Raw genomic sequence first — 23,209 nt, 5'->3', positions numbered from 1 at the left:
ACTAACCTTTCTGCTCAGTTTTTGAACAAAAAGCACATGTCAATATGCAACAAGCTAAATTATTTTTACCTGTAACATTTGTACATGATGTTAGATTTTATAAACAAGTCAAATATCAGAAGTTTTTTTCTGGAACTTTACCATGAAAATGTTTATTGATACCAAAAAAATCCAGATGAATTCCTTTAAACTGGTAAAAACCTGTGGTTCCACTGTAAAACTTTAATAGTTGTAGATTTTTTTTTTTTTCTTAATACTTAAGAAATTCTAGTAGTGAGATGACATGACATGATGTGAAACACTGTAGGTTGATGCTGGCAGTAGTTTATGTGTTTACCAGTTTTGGGTTGGTGTGGGTTGTCTTTGTTGTGTCTGCACTCTTAAGGCATCTCTGCATTGTTATTTCCCAAAGCCCTTCAGGACATTTATGTGTGTGTGTGTGTGTGTGTGTGTGTGTGTGTGTGTTGCCTTCATGTATGTGTGTGTCAGCCAGTTTCAGTAGGATTCCCAGAAGCATTTTTCTTTTATTGAAACACCATCACGCAATACCTGTGCATGTGTCTTGCATTATTACTGTTATTGGCTTTCTGGAAGGTGTGTGTTCGTGTCCTGTCTTTTCTCTGTCTGTCTGTCTTGTCAACCTGCTTTGCTGACTGCCTGTATGTCAATCTGCCCACCTGCCTTACTGTCCCAAAACGTGGCGTCCTCCCTCAGCGAAACCTCTGTGATCTCTGTCTCTGGGTTTCCTGTCTTAGCATCATTGTGCAAACTTTTGCTGGATTTAAAAAAAAAAAAGGCGTACTGCAATAAGCTGCAGTGCAATGCTGAGAGAAGTGAAAGCAGGTGAAGAGGAGTTGACGTCACTGATATTTCTTGCTCTAACTGGAATAACTGCTACTGTAACTGAGAAGGCTAATGTTATTTCACCCAAAAACTTTTGTAATAAAGGTTTATAAAATTGAACTGATGATCTTGCTTCAGTGTGTCAGCTGCTTTGGGGCAACTGCTCTTCATAAGTTGAGAGGTTAGAAATACTAGGATCAGTATGTCTGTTAGCAGATATACAGCATCAGCTCTGATCTGTTCAGTGTGTCTACACGATGTTTGGGTCCCAAAACTAAGGAAAATATCAATGAAATATTTTTCTTATAATGATCTTTACTCATTCAGTATGACTGAATACAAAGTTTGCACCACATGCCTGTGTGTTTTCAATAAGGCCCTAGATTTGGAAGAAAAATGTGTAAATTCCTAAATGAGTGAAATTGAAGTATTATAAACCAATTAGATTGCACCCATATGATATCAATCATTATTTGGTCTTTAAATCCAGTCTTAAGTAGTGTTGTGCCAGTATTTGAGGTCTCTACCACTAATGGACATAATAATAATTTAGTTTTTAATAAAAAACCAGCCAGTCTCTAGGACAGCCTGTCTGTCTCCACATGCACAGTTTGTTACTTGTAGACTGGACTACTGCAATTCCTTCTTATCAGGATGTCCAGTACATACAGCACTACCTATGGCATAAAGGACACTGCATACCAACATGAAAACATCATCCTAAGGTAAAGCTTCAGGGCCTGGACAGCTCGCCATTATCAGGAGGAAAAGGAATCCCCATCAAGACATCTAACAGGATGTGTCAGAGAGGCTGTCCACCACACCTCACCCCAGAGTAGATGCCGTGGAATGAGCTCAGAGAGCCGTTCACACCAGACATCCCTGAGAATATGTCTGAACTGAGGCAGCTTTCAGGAAGAATAGATCCAGAATTCCTCTTTAACGTTGTGCAGGTCTGATCCACAGAGACTGGCTGTGCTTGTTAGAGGTTACTGCTGCCAAATGAGGTTTGACCAGTTATTAAAACCAAGAGTTCACTTCCTTTTCCCACCAGCACTGTGAATGTTTAATGCTTGTGTTCAATAAAAATGCAAATTTTTACACTTGTTTGTGTGACATTTAGCACATTGTGTTTGTCTGTAGCTGTCGCACAGATGAAGATCAGATCATATTTTATGATCAATCAATGCAGAAAACCTGAGTGAACTCTATAAAATCATGGCCCTTTTTCACACTGTTGCTCATCAAGTGTAGAAAACTGAAGTTTGACTCTCTACCTGCTCTGTATTTAATAATACACATATATCTACATCTACATACACAAATGTCTATGATATAGAAATACGTCTCAAGACGTCATTTCATAGGCAACACATTGGAACATGCTGCTTTCGTGTGTGTGTGTCAGACAGTGTGCGTGTGTGGGACAGAGAGAAGGGAAGACAGAGAGACAGAGAGAGAAACACACAGAGAGACACACACAGAGAGAGAGAGAGAGAGAGCTGACGGTCAGTTTGACAGACCTTCAAACCGGAGATATTCGGTAAGAAACAAGCGTCTTTATTTCATTTGAACATGTTAATAATTGCTGGTTGAACTTAGGATTCCAACAGTAGAGCACGTGTGTGTATTTGTTTCCGCAGTTGAGGAGAATTTTGTTATAATAAAACACGAAAGACTGATTCATTTTTTCGTATTTATCACTGAAGAGAGCGAATATTTGTTTCTCCTGAGAGGTGAAACGCGGTGCCCGGACAACAGATTTGGACAGAGTCTGAATGTCTGTACAGCCTTTTCAGTCCAGAGTTATTCATTATTTATCTGAACTATTAAGTCCTGTCAGTTGCAGTCAGTAGCTGCCTGTCGGGGAGACAAACAAATATTCTCCACCTCTGAGTTGATGTCATTTACATTGTGAAAGTGCAGAGGAAAAAGCTGCAGCAGCTGCAGATTCACTTCATTCATATGGTGCAGAACTTCATGTAATATTGATGCAGAGTTCCAATGTATGGATCACTGGACTGATGAACACGTGTGTGCATACAGCTGTATATGTACCAACTGCACCTGTCGCTGTGTGTTCATCTCTCTGCAGTAATCGCACGTCAAACCAGGCTGCACAGATACTACACAGCTATCACAGAAAGAAGATTCCAACTGGTTTAGTTCAATATAAACTTCTACTGAGCTCAGTCATAAAGCAAATTCGTATGTTAATATCACTGGAATGTAGAGGTGATGTTATCATCATCTCACACACACTTCATCTTACTATTGTTGTGTTGATATTGGCAGTGTAGAGTGATGGCAGTGTTCAGTGATGGATAATAGTATGTGTGTGCGTGTGTCTGTGTGTGGGGTGTTTGGCTCAGTGGTTAAATTTAGTGTTAGGTTAAGGTTAGAGTAAGCGTGGGGACTAGGCAAGTAGTGGTTATGGCTAGGGTTACTTCTATATGCAGTTTCCCCAAAAATGATGAAAGCAAATGTATATGTGTGTGTGTGTGTGTGTGTGTGTGTAGACATGAAATTGACGTAATTATCAAGAAGGAAAGCACCTACTCTCTGAGGAAAAGTTACTGTGGTAGGAAACTAATCTGTGAAAATCTGAATCACTGGAGCTCCCACATACTCCTCACACATTTAGGTGTTAGGTTCAACTATTACTGGCCTTGTATGTCTTAATATACGTATGATTTTATACGCATACTGAGAGGAGTTAACCCTTATTGATGGAAATGGGGTAGGCAAAACACTGGAAAAACTTCATGATAATAATCAGATTCTGATTGTATTAGACTACAGTTGTTTTAGCTAGACATAACTAAAACATAATATAATCTCATCCTATCAGCTTTATCAGATAATAATCATGTCAACATTGCGATCACAGTTTGTTGTTCTGTCCCCAAGTGGCCAAAAAATGAGTTGACGCAGATTTAGGTAGCAGGTATTTAATAGCAATGACTGATTTTTTACTTTAGCAAAAAATATGTTATTTAGGATTGTTTAAGATGGCCGTTTGCTTTGGGGGTCTTGAACTCACATTGATAGAATCGTGGCTATGTATGTGAGGGGAGAGATTCGGTAAGAAACCAGTGTCTTTATTTCATTTAAACATGTAAATAACTCCTGTTTGAGTGCAGGATTCCTACAGTAGAGCACGTGTGTGTATTTATGCCTCAGTTACAGAGAGTTATGTAACCATTTACACATCAGTGAATTTATTTTTTCATATTTATAGCCAAAGTGACATCCTGTTGAATGTGAATAATTGCAGATGAAACATCAGAGCGAATATTTGTTTCTCCTGAGAGGTGAAATGCGGTGCCCGGACAACAGATTTGGACAGAGTCTGAATGTCTGTACAGCCTTTTCAGTCCAGAGTTATTCATTATTTATCTGAACTATTAAGTCCTGTCAGTTGCAGTCAGTAGCTGCTGTCGGGGAGACAAACAAATATTCTCCACCTCTGAGTTGATGTCATTTACAGTGTGAAAGTGCAGAGGAAAAAGCTGCAGATTCACTTCATTCATATGGTGCAGAACTTCATGTAATATTGATGGAGAGTTCCAATGTATGGATCACTGACTGATGGACACGTGTGTGCATACAGCTGTATATGTACCAACTGCACCTGTCGCTGTGTGTTCATCTCTCTGCAGTAATCGCACGTCAAACCAGGCTGCACAGATACTACACAGCTATCACAGAAAGAAGATTCCAACTGGTTTAGTTCAATATAAACTTCTACTGAGCTCAGTCATAAAGCAAATTCATATGTTAATATCACTGGAATGTAGAGGTGATGTTATCATCATCTCAGAACTTCTTGACATGGCAGACACACACTCACACACACGTGGTATTGCTGTGTTGATTTTGGCAGTGTTCAGTTGGCTGCTGTGATAATGAGGAAGAGTCAGCTTCAGACACATGTGTCCTGGCTGCAGGCCAGATATGACTGCTGGTTAACCTCCGCAGCTCTGTCTGCTTCAATCAGTCTCTCGCTGACTGACTGATGTGTGGCTGAGCTGAAACATACTTTTATTAGTTTATATAGCTGGATTCTCAGGAGACAAGAGTAACAGCTTAAATGAATGGATGCCTGGACCTTGGACAATGGAGGTGAATGGACTTTCATCCACAGTGCTTAAATCATAGACTTAAATTAAAAGATGCCATTAAAATGTGGATCTCAACCATTCAGTATACAGACCAGTTCCCCAGTTTTATTTTTTATATTAACAGTGGCAAACCACCAGATAATTATCTACACTTTGCAGTTCTCCTCAGCTCTACGTAGTGTTTTAGCACTTTTAAACTCACTTTACTGTTTTGATTCACTTGCCCTGCTCTGATTGTGGTGATTGTGGTGATAGGTCTGATGTTGAGATAGAACCTGTTGCTCTGCCCTCAGCTGATTATTTTTATTTAAATGAAGTTGGGCTGCACAGCAACCGTTGGTGGATGACATTTAAGAAATGTATATGCTACTTTCAGTTTTTCCATGAGGCTGCCCACCAGCTTGCAGGTTCTTATCCAGTCTACCAGACACCACAAGGACTCGAGAAGGTTCAAACAATGCAGTGTTGGCCTATAGTGAATACAGACCTTTCTAGCCACATTCTTATCAGTCTATCATGCAGTAGCTGACCAAGTACAAGTAAGCTTTATTGACATGAATGGAGGAGCAGCAGTGTTACCAAAAAAAGCAATAGTTCTCACCATTTACATCAGCAGCATGAGTCCAATAGTCCAAAGACCTGACATACTAATTAAAGATCAACTAAACTATGGACAGATAATAGAAACAGGAAATGAAGGCAATTAAGTTGTAACCAGCAACACACATAAACATAAACTGTAAGCATCATTGATTTGTCCTCATGTTGCTGTTTCTCTGATCATCTGTCAGAGCAGAGCTCAGGCTGCAGCAGCTCACTTCTGATCAAATAACTGTTGATCATAGTCTAATTACTTCTGACTTGTGCTTTTCCTGGATGGTCCAGGCAACTTTTTTTTTTAATTCTCCTTATAGCTTGGTCTTGGGTCTAGGCCCAGACATTGGGCACCAGTTAGACAGAGTGCAGTGGCCCTTTGTATACACTGACCTCATTCATCCATGAAAGGGCCATCTCAGCACTCTGCAGACATTAGCAGAGATGCAGGAAAAGCCAAACTCTGTTTGTAATATCAATGGCTTTACATACAGAATTCAGCTGAGGCGGTAGTGTTAAGTATAGACACAGAGGACTGTCATGGGCCCTTGAGGTAGTCCAGCGATCCTGATGGAGGTCTCGTCTGGGTTTTATGGAACTGGTTCTTAAAAGGTTCTTTTAGGGCTCAGCAAACCCCATGTTGATTACGGTAGATCACCACCAGGGGCTTGCATGGCTTTAGTGAGGTTCCAGGGGCGTTTAAAGGATCCCAGAAGGCTTTTAGCAAGACTGAGCCTCCTTGTGGAATGCTATCCTGGGTGAATCCTGTTATGAGCCTGGACTAAGGTCTAGGACATGTAAAGATTAAAAATGGTTCTTCGGTTGTTTAACAGAGCTTTGTTTCTTTCTCCTCTCACTCTCTGCTTCTGTGTTTCCCCTTCTTTTTAATCAGCTTGTTGTTCAGTCGGGTAGTGTGCAATTATGCGTCTGGGTAAAAACCTTAGTTAATATTCTTTGTGGGTATTGAGTGTTAGCCAGTGTTTCAGGTTGAGCAGGAACCAGCAGTAAGACCCACATGTACTGTAGCTCTGTGACAGCTCAAGTATTCTTTTGCTTGTCTGTCACTCAGGATACTACAGTATTTTTTAACTGGAGCTGGCTCATGTAAAGCTCTTATCTCAATTATAATAAGCTGGATAGGCTTCCATCCTCATTAGGAGAACACCACAGATAAGATAGAATGCAAGGATACTGAGGCATGTGTACACCTTATCAAATTATCAAATAACTGCTGCTGTCACAGTCTAGGTATGGTCATTTTCTAGATTGCCTTGATTTACATACTGCATAGGCAAACAATGGGAAGCAGATGATAGTTTTCTGCTCTCTATGTCTGACACATCATAAATTCATGCTTGGCATAAAGTTTTTCATCCTGAGCAATGCAGGTCAGCTGGCATGCAGTGTGCTGGGTGCACACAGAGGTAATGGTGGTGTGGTTGAGCCTGATAATCAGACTGAAATACTATTCCATGCTACTTCATTCTCGTCTTCATGACATTGTCTTCATGTTGGCTGAATTCTTGTTGGGAATGGAGCGTATGTTGTTTTATTTTGCCCAAACCAGTGAGCAGTGAATGAAATCTCCATCCCACTGACGCCACTCTCAGCTGACATGGAAGTGGTTGCCAAGAACAGATAACGCTTAAGTCGTTAGCTGTTATTTCTGTAAGTTGACTTACAGCAACCCGTCACTCTGTGTTGATGTTTTCTACAGGCTTGTCGCCAACTTCTTTTTGTCAGTATTTTTCATAGGTGTGGCTAGGTAGTTAAATTTCTATGTAGGAACATGGAATCAGTATTCTAACTTCTGCCCACAAGTTTTTCATATTGGTGGAAAGAGTTGTAAATGAGCACCACTCCAAACTGGAAATGTGGGTGAAATCAGGACTGGTGTTTTCAGTGGGGGCCAAAGCTCATTTTTGTCTCTATCCAGCCAAGACTGTGACAATAACATTGTTTTTATGTTCTTAAACTTCCCTGGTTATTTCTTTGATTTGAATTAAAGAAAACAGTGGACTTGTACTCAAGCTGTTTGGTACAAGTGATAAAAAGAAAATGCAGTTAGTTTTTCACTTGTGTAGTTAGGAAGAGCAATAATAAGCACCTTGGCTGATGAGAGAAAAAGAAAGAGCACCATGTGTATACTCAGATCCCAAAGAAAATATATCACAGTGCTGTTATGTGGGCAGGTGATCTCTGGGAAATGCAGTACAAAAACACCACAGCAATTAGCGCTTAGCAGGAAAGATGGAAACAAAAAGCCATCAAGGGTTTTCTAGAACACCACATACTGATTACTGGCCAGGAAGTCTCTAATTATGGCTGCCTGTCTGCATAAACATCATTGTTGTGATGTTTGTGATCCAATTTTAATGCCAAAATTTTCTTTTATGATTTAAGACTGTGTGCAGTGTTGGTCTTGAATTCTTAGTCATCTAAAGCAGAGTTTGACAGATACTTTCTGAAGTCCACATACTTTTAAATTAGCCTATTTTTAGCTACGCTAACAGCAGGGCTGTAGGGATGGTGTTACAGGAAGAAAACACAAGACATTTGATGCTTTATGGAATGATCTTTAGCAGAACTTGATAGAATGGAGTTCAGTATCAGAAATGGATGGTTGTCTGGTATATTTAATGAAAGATAATAATACTGACATCCATTTCTGATGCCCGCCCTTGTTCAATGCCATAGTAGTTTATGTCACTAAATCTGCTCTCAGTGCATAAACCAAATGTAACAAACAACAAAAACTGACTTTGTACATCCTTGTCTGTATCAAAGAGGCAAACTGAGTAATGCATTGATGTTACTCAGAGTGACTGTTTCACCAGCCTCAGAGGCAGCTGCCATGGCTGAGCACTGCTGAGCTGACACACTTACCAAACAGAGTGAGAGGGGTGTGTGGAGCTAGATGATAATGTAGTACACTTCACATCATATTTTATGTCATCTCAGAGGTCCAATCTCTGTTAGCTATCAGGACAAAAACACATCATTCCAGCTGATTTATCTTTACAGTAAACCAGAGGAAAGAAGGAAGCCAGATGACTATACTGACTGCTCATGATGAGGACAATCTGTTGATGAGGCCTGTGTGATTCACATCTGATACGCTCTGTGATACAATAATAATGAATAAGTTGTTTGAAGCTAATGTGCGTGCGTTGAGATGATATTCATTTCAGAAGGTTATGGGAAAGTAGAATGTTTTGAGGGAGTACTCCAGAATGCTTGTCGTAAGACTGGATCACTTCCACACATGCACATCCAGTGGATCAGCAGAACACTTATCACCCAGCATACTGCGTTTGAGGTGAACTCGTGCTACTTCATCGATATGACGGTGGGCTGATGAAGAGCACAGTAACTGTATACGTCACCCCGCTTTCTAGATTCATAGACAATGAATCATATCTGTTAGAGACCAAACATTGAACCAGACTGTAAATCAACAACAAGACGGTGGAAACTGATTCACAACCTGATGGACAAAATGATTAAAAAAGATTATTTTCCTGGGGGAGTAGGAGCAGGAAGCCATTTAGCATTGTAGTAATGTTCATATCAGTTCCATCTCATCATTTGGAAAATGTTCATTTTTGAGGGCATGAAGTGATAATACTGAAGCATTAATCAACCCAGGAAAAGTTCTACTTTACCCAGCATAAATGCTCATGTATTTACAATCTGAGCAGACACTGTGCTGATGGTATTTGCCTTTACATATTTAAAGAATTTGTTTTGCCTTAATATGACCACAGAGACAAACAGGAAACATGAGAGCAAGGTGGGCGTCCTGCTACAAAGGTCGCAGGGATGTTGCAGTTACATGGTATGTATCTTAGATAGAACAAATTAGCATCTATGAGCTACATTAAAGTCCTGTCCTGTATTTTATTTCTCTCTCATTTTAGAAGACAAGCTTCTCGGGCTTTTTGGACAAAATGTCATAACTTTAGATGCTGCTTATGCTGTGCTATGAATTTTTCTCTCAAACTTCTATTTCAGGCTGGAAATAGTGAACTTTCAATTGTCTCAACTTGTTCCAGAGGTTAGAGGAACAGCCATAGTGTGAGTATGTTGCCTGGAGCTGAGACAGGACCCTCATTTGTGCCTGATTTACAAACTGCTGTTGCCACAGTTACTGCTGTCAGGGTCACTGATCATGGAGCAACAACAGTATTCCAGCTGCCCTGGGGAAATAAGGTATTGATCACAGGGTGTTGCATTAATTTATCAATCTTGGGGTCTTCTGGATCGATTAAGGTGAAAATGATCAATGTTCAGTTTGTTTACTAGGAGAACTGGACCTCTGCACTGGAGCTGCGTATGTCACACTGTGAACATGCAGTCATGTCTACTTTCATAAAAATGCTTCAAACACAAGCGACTAACAGGCCTAAAGGAAAAGAGGTGTCTTTACATGGCTGAAGGTTAAATGCAGTGAAACTGTGCAGGCAGGTGACCACACATTCAGCCAAGTCTTGTGTATGTCAGTCAGCTCTGGGTCGTATATGGCTGCCAGACTAGACCATGTGAGTGTGGCTGCTGATTAGGGATGATTTGGACTGAGAATAAACTATATTTAGCAGTTGATGCACAAGATGTGTCCAACACCTAGAACTGGCTCAGTTGTAGCCCTTCATTTGTTATGAGTCCAGGAACCAGGTGTACTGGATTTAGGCCAGAGGTATAGTGGGCAGGGGATGCAGGGGATCGCCGCCCGTGATAATAATAATAATAATAATAATGATAATAATAATAATAATAATAAAGAAAAAGGAGTAATTTTACTGTTAAACCAGTGTTATTAGCAATTGAAAAACAAGTGTAACACAAATATCTCTTTGTAATAGCCTACATATAAAAATCCATATAAAAAATAAAACATTTATGTTATCGTCATCATCCTGAGACACTCCCTCCTATTTGTGAAAAAGACGAGAACAAAAGTGATATTAGGCTACGCAGCTCGTTCTCCTTTATGAACCCCATGTTAAAACGACAAGTCGCCAGAAAACTATAGTTTTACTTTCATAAAGATGTCAGTTACAACAATGTTGGAATATCAGTTTCTTCTGAGGAGACAGCCAACACCAGCAACGTTCACACATATTATAACTATATATAATTGATTAACGATAGTTTCACGTCCTCACCTGGAAAATGGTTAAGCCCTTTAAACCCCCCCCCACTCACAAAATCCCCACTACACCACTGATTTAGGCCTCTGTGAGTGGATAATAGCTGGGCCTGCTCCTTCTGTATTTGTCCATATCTCTTAATGATTAAACAAACTAATGTCTGAGGTGTTCTGAACCTCAGGTTGAATGAATGAATGAATGCAGACTCCACAGTAAAGCTGAGAAATCGCTGAACTGCAAAATTGTACATTGCACCATGTAAAAGCACTTCAACACTGAAGTAGCCAATAGGAGTCTATCCTCCGTCTCTCTCAGGGCTGACACACTCACTTGTTCTGTTATCAATGGATCAGTGGACAGAAAGTGTCAGGACATCTTCACTTTGTGTGTGTGTGTGTGTGTGTGTGTGTGTGTGTGTGTGTGTGTGTGTGTGTGTGTGTGTGTGTGTGTGTGTGTTTTCTTGTACTTCCATCTTTGTCAGGACTAAATGACAGTATAATAATCTTACATTGGTAAGAGAAACTTCTGTAGTCAGGGTGAGTGTGTTTATCAGCAAAATCCATGCCTACATTTTGGTTGAGGAGTGAGGATTGGGGCTGAGGTTACAAGTGGGGTTGTAGTGTCAGTATTAAGATAGGCTTAATGGTTCAGGTTTAAGTTTAGCTTTAGCTTAAGAAATTGGGGTTGGGATTGTGCACAGCTAAGGGTGAGATCATGGTCCTAATTAAAGCTGCCTTGTAATTAAGATTTTTATGTGAAGAATGGATCAAATGACAGAGTTACCACCTACCTCTGCAGGTCCAAACTGGCAGGTCAAACAGACAAAAGGTTCAAACAGCGCTGACAGAGTGAACTTTGGACTAGCATTCATCAGGTGCCAGAAACATGATGACTGCTAATGCTGCCCTGTAACTGCTGGTGTGTAAATAAGCACCTGTTTGCTAACATGTTCTCCATATTAACATAGAAGAGAATATACTATAGATCAATGCTGGATTTACAGCTTGTTTCACTACTCACCAAAAAGAAGGTTTATATTGATTATTTGGTCTGGGCCTATAAACAGTTGTTTATGATATTATTTAGCTACTTTTTCTTATTTTCTTTTTCTTAAAGGTACAAACTAGCATTAATCTTAATCCAGTTATAGTCAACAAAAGCTGAAGTCCAGTTTAGTGAGGTTTTTGTCACTGACATGTTATGTCTCATTTCCATTTCCATTCTTAATTAAGTTGTTTAAGTATGTTGAGACTACAGCTATTGTCATCGTTTTGTACAGTTACCATGGTTACAGATGTCTATCACAAGATGTCAGTCTGCCCTGCAGTAATGCACACACTGTTTCACCTCAGTAAATCCAGTTATCATTTCCAGACTGTCTGTTTGAACAGAACCACTCGTTCCTGCTAGCCTAGCTGCAGCTAGTTTGACAGGAGACGCTATATCATCAGCTATCAGCCATGATATTATTTTAGCGAACACCTAGAGGAAACTTTAGATGGTTACTGCCCACATTAATCTTGGAATTTACAATTCTTTTTTGTTGCCACTTTTTTGTTGCCACTGCTTGTGTAAGTCTCATTACATTGTAGATCATTTTAGTTCATTCATTTGAAAAAACTAACTCACTAACTCAGTGAACATCTGACTCAGAGTGCACATTTAAACACAGGATCCTAAAGCTGTTCTAACAGTCTTATTTGTCAGACTGAAAGATGATAGCAGTTGGTTAAATGGATGGATGGATGATTTGTTCTATACGTGGGAAAAGACAGCAGATACATAAAGACAAAATGAATACATTTACATATTAAAATGTCAGCACTAACAATAGTTGAATAAATAAAATAATCAAAGCTGCTGATAGGTCAGCTCATCTTCGGAAGGTGTTTCTCATCGACAGCAATGCAACAGGTCTAGAGGCTAAACCATCTTTTGAACAAGAGATATTTTGGGCAGCAGAGGGAAACGGTTTTGTTAATCAGGAGTTACAGTGTAAGGTTCTGCAGATGCAGGTTGTAAACTAAGCATCAATTTGTTGGTCTTGTTTTTGTTCTCAATTTTTTTCTTGTTTTCGTTATTCTAATATTTTTCGTCATGGGTTTCTTTAATGACTGTAACACTAGTAGAATCTGCTGTATTCTGCTCCCTGGTGAACTGCAGCAACCTGTAACATTCACCATATGTTGTTATTAAGGTCAGAATTAGGATCAGATGTAGTTGTGCGATGGAGTTGTACCCCTTTGTCACCAACTCAAAATACATGACACCAACATAACCAGGCTGCAGACGCAGCTGTAACCACATCTGCAGCCCCCATAACCCCCCTGCCCACCCTGCTCAGAATAAAATTAACTCTTCAGACCACTGGAAAAATAAGGTAACAGTTGTAGTAAACTTTATTTTTATTTTGGTGAACTCCTTCTTTAAATGTCACTTTGCACTCCACTCAGCAAAGTTTACATGTTCTCTCTGTGCGTTTGTGGTTCTCCAGCTTCCTCCCACAGTCCAAACACATGCAGGTTCATTGGTGACTCTAAATTGCCCGCAGGTGTGAGTGTGAAGGTGATTGGTTGTTTGTCTCTGTGTGTCAGCCCTGTGATGGACTGGTGATCTGTCCAGCTGTCAACAGCTTGGTTCTAATCAATACTTGCTGTGCTGGTAACACATCAGATATGATGTTATTGAGGAACTGTTAAAAGCTGAGTTATTTGCTTGCTTTGTTGCTTGTTTGCTAATATAACAGAACAAGGATAGTGAGGATAACTGACATAATACATAATACATTTGGTCTAAAACTCTTTCTTGGCAATATAATTCCCATGAGGAGTAGATGTATTTAGATGATTAAAAAAAACACCTGTATGTTCCTTACTGCTGCACCTGATGTAGACTTATTATCATTTAACTCATGCCACAGTGTTTACAGAGGATAAAATAATTGTGGTCATTTACAGTGCTTTGCTTGCATGCATATGCATGAAGGAAAATCATTTCCAATATCACATCTTCTATGAATCAAACAGACTGTACACATGTTCAGTCTGGATGTGTTATTGCTAGTTGTAAGGGAGTACATAAGGGAGGGTACATATGTCCTTTTTTCTGTTTAGATGAACTGACCTAAATTTGCCTATGCATTTTGTTCACTACATCTATTTACATCTTCCGCATGCAGCAGCTGGTTACATTTCTCTGACACACACTGTACTCACCACACAATGACACCGTGTCAGTATCCTAGTGAACAGTGAATATGGGCTGAATGATGCATTGCAGCCACTGACCTTCAGTTGCAAGACACCTCACCCAAGTTCACTCCTCTATGTCAGGGTCAGTCAGTGAAAATGTGCAGGTGTGAAAACATTTGATATTTCTGTATGTTTATAGATTCTCATTCACCCCCGGCACCTGGCTGAATAAGGGTTAAAAGCTTGGGTTAGCTTGACTCCAAAGGAATGCACAGTATATCCAGCTCTGCCTTAATCTGACAGTGGTTTGTTTAGAGACGGAGTCATACAGAAGGACAGACTGAGAGAGAGAAAGAGGGATGATGCTTGTGGTTAAAGTATGTAGTGTTGAAGTGGCTCTAAATGGTTTTATAGTGTGTTATTATGGAGCCATTCTAAAACTGTTGGTATGCCAAAGCAAAGAAAGAAATATAGTAGAGGTTATATTCAGAGGCTTCACTGTCTATCGACTCGGTCTTACACTGGAACTGGAGTTTACAAAAAGGAAGCAACGCTGCTTTTATAGTGGCTTCAGAAAGTATTGCACATTAAAAATCAAGAGAATACAACCCTTTGTCCTCAATTATAGTTTTGATGCTTCTTAGATGAGTCTCTATAAGCTTCACACATCTGGATTTGGGCAGTTTAAATTAACTTTTCTACTCATTTTTATTGAATTTCCTGTTGTGTTAATATTTATGTTAATAAATGCCCTTTTTTTTTGAAAGTATGATTACTGACCTGCTTTTTCAGCATCACCTTTAAAATATTCCTGCACATACAACATTTATTGCCTGTTATATGGAGTGGTGGTACTATAAGCCCTCAATTAAAATCTAGTGTAAGCATTTATTTTTTTAAGTCAAATTCTTCATACTTATGAATAAACTTGTCTAGTAGACATGGCCCATTAAACAGCACTGTCTTCACACTGGAGTGAATGGATTCTCATTTTGTTAATGTTTATGAACCTGGCCATTACAACATCATACCCTGACCAGAGAGGACAGGATGAGTCAGCAAACAGCGGTTCAACGTGTGAACGTCCTCTTGTTGTGTGATGTAACAGAATATTCTGAAACAGACAACCATCAGATCTGGCTCTCTCAGTTAAACAGCTACAGTAGATTATCTTAGCGTAATGTAACCAGTGTTGATGAGACACTGTATATAGATCATACAGAGGGGTCTCTGATTGTTTAGCCAAGTAGCTATTCATAAGTGCACAAAGCTGGACTAAAGAGAGTGTTGAATTTTTGCAGAAATGGAGTAGTTGAGTGTCACTCCTTGTACTACAGTTTGGCAGCCAGCGTGAAGGCCTTTCTAATAATTTCTTATTGTTTATCTTATCATTTTGTGGCTTTTACAAGAGTTCTGCTTTGATCTCTATGAGGGCCCAAAGTTGAAGGATATAATATTTGTAGCATTTTTTATGTGTTTCTTCATAACATGATCTTCAAAAGCAAAAGCTATATCTCTGGTTAGTAGGTATTGATATAATAATACAGTCTAGAATTCAACACAGTGTCACAACATTCTGAATATTCTAATATCAGTAAATGGACTCAACTGATTCTGTCATGACAGGTAATAATAGACTTTCATTACTGACACCATCACCAGTTGAATTATATTATAGTAACATGAAGACAATGATTGTTTCAACAGGAAGTATTTCTTCACTTTAGAGGAAACAGTCAATCACCACACAGAGAGCAGTTTAAATGAAGCATACCCAAGTGGTACGCCAACATGACTTGTCAAATGTATTCAGACAGTTCTGTTTTTTTTAGCCATCTTATGACATGGCTTTATGGATGGCGTTGTCAGTTTGTTGGTGGGACAGAAACAGGCAGTGGATCGCCAGGAAATGTTGTGCTGACATTCCTGTTCCCCTGCTGATGAATCCTACTAACTCTGGTGACTCCCTTGCTTTTCTGCTAACACCACCATGAGGCTGACATTTATGTGTTTGAGCAGATTATCCTAACTACTGTACTGATTACCATGAAATGTAGTGCAGACATTCATGATCCCCTCAGGATAAATTGGTATAGCCTTGGTGACCCCTTTCACATGTGCAAAATTTTAGTTTAGTTTGTCCTAGTGGCCAGTGATGTTTTCATCAGCCTCAGCTCTGTTTTGTGTTAAGTGCTATATAGCAAATGTTAGCATGCTAAAAGGCTGAACCAGGATGCTGAGTGTTCATAATACAGTGTGACAGAGCTGCTGGCATGGCTGTCTTGTTAAGCTTTGAAAGGAATCCTGCTGCATCATATCATCATATCAATGAGCATCACAGTGACATAGAATAGGTCTTTATTGTCACTATTCCAAAAAACTATGAAACACTATTTAGCAGCTCTTGGAATGACAGATAAATATAAGAAGTCAAAAGAATAAAAAATTTATAAAAATCAAAATAGAGTGATATCTATGATATATACAGTGGTATAGTGCAAAATGATAGAATGAAAGAGTGTAAAGTGCAGAATCAACATTGCAAAGTGGAGTCTGGGTGAATCGGGGGGATTGTCCTGGGGGTAGGTATTATTGCACCTCAGTCTTAAGTGTTATTGCACTACAGTCCTGGGGTGGGGGGGTGGGTGGGGAGTGCATTTTACTGCCTATGGGAAGAAGCTGTTTCTTAGTCTGTTAGTTTTAGTCCTGATTATCCTGTATCTCTTCCCAGAGGGCAGGGGGGGGCGAGAGGTGATGTCCGGGGTGAGTGGGGTCCTTTAAGATGCAGTTGGCGACATGACAAATCTAACAGACAAATCTAACATAGAGTTAGATGTTTCTAATCTCTACTAAGATTAATTCTTCTCTGTTCCACAGTGGCCGGATGAAACTGGATTACCCAATCAGACAAGACCAGCACTCAACCAGATGAGACGAGCTGAGGTCATCTGCTCCAACCTACCATGAAGATTTGTGTTATGTGTGTGTGTGTGTGTGTTGTCACATTATAGTTCTGAGTATTTGTGAACATGTCTGAAAACATTAGTGTGAGCGTGCGCATGTTAAAGGTGAAGTAGTGTGGATGTGAGTGGGATGTGCTGATGTTCACCATGTCTGAGGCCGACGTGATCAACTGCACCATCAGCCATGAAATCCACCAGTACCTCTTCTCCTGCGTGTATATTCTTGTACTATTGGTAAGTGTGTGTAGATGCTGAGTAACTGAACAGAACTGTTGAGACATCTGAATATTTTATGAAAGTGCGGCTTTGAGAAGGGAAAGGGTACACAGATTACGGTCTGCGTAACACAGGAAACTGTCTCAGGTCCTAGAAAGCTTACTTCCTCCTTGAAAACACACCATTGCAGCATCAACACTTTAAGAAGAAGTAGAACTGTGTGAACTGCAGTATGAGCAGTCTTATGTGTGACACATGTCAAACTGGTATCAGCTGCAGGTCAGGAATGATGATGAACTGAGGGGTCAGAGGCACTCACGATAAAAATAAAATGAACTCTGGTTTAAATGTTTTTAAAAAGTTGTTTTACCTGTTGACCCAGCATGTGGTTCATTTTTACCTGTGCCAACCTCAGCACTCTGTCTGTCACACCTTGATCATCTCAGTTTACTTTCTGTCCTGAAAAATAAAACGTTTCACTCCTTTAACGTTATCAGACTCACAATGGACGGTTAAAAATGTTCAGTACATCAAAATTGCTGCAGCGAACCAAATGCATAATCTTTGTTGCTATCCTCTGAGCAGAGGGGAGTCAAAGTGTTCAACATGTGCTTTAGTAAGAGTGTAATGAAGAGGGTTACAGTGTGGAACAGAACTGCCTGTAGCAGGAAATGAAAATAATCTCAATGATTCTTGATTCTAGGTTGGTGTTCCCTCCAACTTGTACTCTCTGTACCACGCTGCTCTACAGCTGAAGCAGAAGAATGAGCTGGGAGTGTATTTAATGAACCTCACAGTGTCTGATCTGTTATACCTGGCATCGTTACCACTGTGGCTCCAGTACATCTTCCAGGTAAACTGAAAACAGTATTATTAAAACTGTATTATACAACTGAAATAGTATGTATATTTTGTACATGAAATCATAGAGATCAATGATAAGATGCAAGCATGTAAAAATGGACTGAATCTCAAAGGAACATCTTCTAAAATCTATTGTTAGTATAGTGCTTGGTGAATGTATGTGTGTGTTGTTGTTTCAGGATGATGACTGGCGTCACAGGGAATGGTTGTGTCAGTTGTGTGGCTTCCTGCTCTATGAGAACATCTACATCAGCATTGGCTTCCTGTGTTGTATCAGTTTGGATCGTTATCTGGCTGTGGTCCATCCCTTAAGGTAATCTTGAAATAGAACTGGTAAAATTAAAGCAGTTGTTTATGCCTCAACTCCTGCAACTTCTCACCACTGTTACTCTGTACTGATGCAATTTGTCTTGTCTAATATTGTTGATGAAACAAATATACATGATAAAAATAGATATGGAGAAGAAACTTAATGTACAACAGACATAAATCAAAACAAAGTGTGGGAGTGTTATGGTGGTGGAGAGTGTGTGTGTGTAGCTGGTGCTAATCACCTGATTGACTCCATGTCTCCAGGTTCACCTCTCTCCGCTCTATGAATGCAGCGTGGCTTGTCAGTGGTATCATCTGGCTGAAGGAGATCGCAGTGGGTGTGGTTTTCTTCCGCCACAAAGAACTGAGCAAAGACCGCAAGAACCAATCAGTGTGCTTCGAGCACTACCCCATGCAGCCATGGGAGTACCCAGTCAACTACTACCGTTTCACCATTGGCTTCATGTTCCCACTGGCCATTCTATCGGTAGGATAACATTTTTACAAATGTATTTTTGATCATATTTAACTGAAAAGATTTTGGGAAGATGGTGTTAGATCATATTTAATACATATCTGTTCATCATTATCTATTCTTCTTAAAGGACCTTCACACCCTGTTAACTGGTTCTGATGCACTTCAGACTCCAAACTAATGCATGTGTCAATCTGCATCAAAAATCTGCAAGTGCTTGGGATCAAGCATTTCTTACCTTGTCATGTTAAAACAAAGCATCTAATCCGTTACATGGAACATGCATCCAGTGTGTTCACTCAGCCATCATACACCCAGCATAGGCAAAAACCCTGGATTCTGCTGCTTAGACTTGTAGGTAACTCCAACTCCAATGTCTTTGTTCATTGATGAAAAATTGAATTCCACCTGTGGTTACTTGATAGAATTAGTTAGACGACTTAATACTTTTCAGTTTATAAGAAACACCAACAGCAGATGACACCAAGCTTCCCAGTATGGAAACTCTCCAGAGATCACTTCCATTATAACTGCCAGCTGTGGCCACATCAGCAGCTGTCTGGCAAATGTCAGAATGCAGTCCTGCTTTACTGCACCACATCTCCCCTCATCACTGTGATCATGGGAAAAGTGAAAGAACTAATGCGAGAGAAGAGATATTCAGAAGACCATTTAAACTCTAAAGCTGCAAAACACAACTTTGTTTTTTTTATTTTTACATTTTTCAATGTTTGCTTTGTGTATACTACCATGAGCATTTCATCTATTACTCTCCTGAGATGTAAACTTGTTGTAGTTCAGTTTTGTTAATGAAGGAGAGAGAAGGAAGGAAAGAGAGATGGATTCAGTGGAAATATGAGGTGGAGTTAGTATTGACTGAAGATCCTGATGGATCTGATAACTTTTTTTTTCCTGTCCAGATCAGCTACCTGTGTGTTCTTCGTGCTGTGGGTCGGAGTGCAGGGACTCAGCCGGTTCAGAAGATAAGGATCAGACAGTTAGTCAGCAGCACCATTCTCATCTTCCTTGTCTGTTTCTCCCCATACCATGTCTTCTTGTTAGTGCGCACCTTGCTGGAGCGGGACTGCAGCTTTATTGCAGGTACTGATAGATCTCTGTGAAGTATTGCAGCGAGAATGACTGAAAACATATCTTAACCACACGGCCTGTTGTTCTTATTTCCCAGGAATATTTAACTACTACCACCTGTCGTTGCTGCTGACTACCCTGAACTGCGTGGCCGACCCTGCTCTCTACTGCTTTGTCAGCGAAAGCGCCCGCCGCGGCCTGTACAGAGCCATAATCCGACCCTTCGCCAGAGTACTCTGTTGCTGCTGTCGCCGTGGCAACTCAAGCCCCGCCAACCCAGCCACAGATTCCCATGAGGTCGCCACCGATGAGAACAATGGCCACCCGACTGTGACGCTGCTCACGCACACCAGCATGCTCAACAATGTAAAAACAGACCCGGCCAGTAAAAGCACAATTTTAATCACACAGACTGATGAAAAAACCATCATACCCTTAATCGTACAAAATAACAAACACTGACAAATGTGTGGACAGTGATGGGAAATCCAGCTGTGTGATGATAGCCGTGGAGGAGCAGAGCCAAAGGACAGAGACTGACAACTAAAATAATCCCGGAACCAATCAGAAACCATGCTACCAGAGGCCTCAGGGCAGCACATCCCTTACTTCAGCTTAGTCTGACAATCAGACCATTCTGAGAATCAGATTCAGTTAGATAAGAGTGAGCGGAGAACGCACAATCAACCACCCACAACTAACCTGCCTTTAAGGCTCAATCTGGCAGTGGCCCTAATGAGAGCCTGCTCCCCACCCAGCTGTGTGCACATGATTATTATCCACTGGAACTGGAGTGAAAACATTTTCTTTTCTCTCTCTCAAGTGATATCTGTGAGCTCTGGATACAGCAGCTGCCACTGTGTCAGAGTTCAGCATCAATCTGGCTTCTGTTTTGTCACTGTCAATGTCTGGTTTACATTTCGGTGTAGACATGGGAGCAAACTGGAGGTTGGGTATAATTATTCACCTGTGATGAACACTGCCAGAAAAACCTGCATTTGGATCCTGAAGCCTTGGAGGGGAATTTGCCAGTATTTAACAGTGTTATGGTAACACTTTATAATAAGGCAATGGCTTTATTAATGGTTAATAAATTATTTAACGTTTATTAGTTATTATCAGTTACAACTTTTCTAAAATAAAGGTTGACCCAGTGTTCCTGATGTCAGTGAACTCTATCTAAGTAGAATCATTTTGGAATATGTACAGTGCATGGCTTCAAATCAAGCATTCAGACCACTTCACTTTCTGCAAGTATTGTGTTGTAGATTTAATGTTGAATGGATAAAATAATCATTTTGCCCATCAATCTATACCCAATAACCCATAATGACAAAATCAGACAGAAATCTGAAAACTGGAATCCTCCATTTATAGTATAATGTTCAGATCCTTTTCTTTAGCACTCAAAATAGTGGTCATGAACAGTTTGGATAGTTTACACACGCAACTGTGTGTATAAGGTCCTACAGTTAACCCTGCATGTCAGGACACAACCAAGTCATGAAGTCTGCAATAAATTGTGGTTTTAGACAGTATCAAACTATTTCTAAAGCTGAGCGTTCCCAGAGGCACTGCGGCCTACAATAATTGTGAAACTGAAGAAGTTTAGAACCGGAGGGCCAGAAAGGTGACAAAGTTACTAACAACAGTTACTCTAACAGAGTTTCAAAAGTCCTCTGCAGAGATGGCAGAACCTGCTGGAAGGACAACCATTCCATTCTCTCTGAGTAAAAGACAGCCTGCATGAAGTTTGCCAAATTTAAATAAATCATATGATATAAATTTAAATTTAAAGAATTCTGAAATCACAAGGAAAAACATTTTCTGGTCTGATGAGACATAAATTGAACTGTCTGGGCAGAACTCCAAGTACTATGTGTGAAGAACAGCAGGCACCTGGCTAATACCATACCTATATGGTGAAGCATGATGGTGGCAGCATCATGTTGCAGCGGTGCTGCTCAGTGGCAGGGACAGGGGGACTGGTCAGAATTGAAGGAAGGATGAATGCAGCCAAACACAGAGAAGTCCTTGAAGAAAACCTGCAACCAGCATGCAAGACCTAAGACAGGGGCCATGGGCCACCCTTCACCATAACAATGACCTGAAGCATATAGCTAAGGAAAAACTACAAAGCACTGAATTAAGGATCTGGATACTTTTGTAAGTGAGAATTAGATTAAGAATTACATTTAATTAATTTAAAATTAAATTGGCACAACTTGTTTTCACTTTCTCATTTTGGCTTATTAAGTGTATATTGGTTGATCTACAGCACAATATGTGTGCAAAAAGAGAAGGGATTTGAATACTTTCTGATGCCAATATATACTTTTATGCTTATATTGCTGGGAAACAGTCATCTTTTAAAGATGCTATTTAGCTTGTATTTATAATGATGTATCTATAGACAGAAACTCTTTAATAGTGAGAGTAACAAATGAGTTTATTTTCTGGCTTAATCTATACACAATTCTTTCTGACCCTGAAAAAAGACTGCAAGACTTTTACAGTATTTTTTTGCCCTATGAAATAAAGTAACAGCTCAGAAAAAATCTAATAAAAGCTTTATTTGAAGTGGACAATTGCAGCTGTATTATCACGAACACATTGTGCTCAGTTAGAAGGTCAAATACTTTTGATGCACCTGTACAGTTACTGACAAAGTAAATTTAATTCTCAGTTATGTCTGTTACACAGAGATGTTAAGGGTGTATTTCATTGCTAATGAACTTTTCTAAGAGGAAGATTGTTGTTTTGTTAAAAGCTAAGGAGTCTGAATCCTAACTAGAAACAATACCTTAAATTTGTGTTACTGTTTTGGATAAATTTCCATGATGGTGACACTGAATGCAAATGGTTGCGCAGTATATGATGGGCTTTGAAAAGGACAGTCTGTGGTTTTTAACGTTGGCATGCATCTGCTTTCCTTCCTCTGTCCAGACCTGCTTCTGTACTATAAAAGGATTAATATCAGGAAAACAACCTCCAGTGTTTACATGTTGCTATATGCATGCATATGAATGGCACTATATTGTTATGGACATAATTTCCAACATATTAAATTGAAACTGCTACATAGATAATATTATTGTTGAAACTTCAGTTGTTATGGAACTGTTAACATTTTGGTCAGAGCATTGTGTCATGATGATAAATGTTCAAATGATATATCTTCACAGTGATGAATGTGACAGAGTATTTTTATAAAAGTTTGAAATGCTAATGCTGAAATGCTCATGTTTTTAATTACGTGTGTTTGCTATCTACAGCCATGCAGCAGCATTAAAGTATCTCTCTGTGTGTGTGTGTGTGTGTGTGTGTGTGAGAGAGAGAGAGAGAGAGAGAGAGAGAAATCAGAATCAGAGAGCCTTTCTTGTCATTG

The 23,209-nt window shown here is 39.8% G+C and overlaps 1 protein-coding gene across 1 annotated transcript; it reads left to right on the top strand.

Annotated features, from left to right (window-relative positions):
• Window positions 1-2,296: 2,296 nt before the first annotated feature.
• On the top strand, window positions 2,297-23,050 carry LOC108886859 (ovarian cancer G-protein coupled receptor 1). The gene is made up of 7 exons (XM_018681930.2): window positions 2,297-2,386; window positions 16,780-17,099; window positions 17,785-17,934; window positions 18,125-18,258; window positions 18,522-18,744; window positions 19,653-19,833; window positions 19,919-23,050. The coding sequence occupies exons 2-7, from the start codon at window positions 17,004-17,006 to the stop codon at window positions 20,281-20,283; spliced, it is 1,149 nt and encodes a 382-aa protein (XP_018537446.1). The 5' UTR covers window positions 2,297-2,386; window positions 16,780-17,003; the 3' UTR covers window positions 20,284-23,050.
• The last annotated feature ends 159 nt before the right edge of the window (window positions 23,051-23,209 follow it).

This window comes from Lates calcarifer, unplaced genomic scaffold, assembly GCF_001640805.2.
Source record: "Lates calcarifer isolate ASB-BC8 unplaced genomic scaffold, TLL_Latcal_v3 _unitig_1153_quiver_925, whole genome shotgun sequence".
NCBI classification, from domain to species: Eukaryota; Metazoa; Chordata; class Actinopteri; family Centropomidae; genus Lates; species Lates calcarifer.
The sequence above is the reverse complement of the archived record's forward strand: the minus strand, read 5'-3'. Positions and strand labels throughout refer to the sequence as shown.

What these genes read in the sequence shown, in the direction of transcription:
- LOC108886859 (XM_018681930.2), top strand. Translation starts at nt 17,004, where the DNA reads ATGTTCACCATGTCTGAGGCCGACGTGATCAACTGCACCATCAGCCAT. An exon ending in GCTGTGGTCCATCCCTTAAG is followed by an intron (nt 18,259 to 18,521) that starts GTAATCTTGAAA and finishes CCATGTCTCCAG; the next exon opens with GTTCACCTCTCTCCGCTCTA. An exon ending in GGACTGCAGCTTTATTGCAG is followed by an intron (nt 19,834 to 19,918) that starts GTACTGATAGAT and finishes CTTATTTCCCAG; the next exon opens with GAATATTTAACTACTACCAC.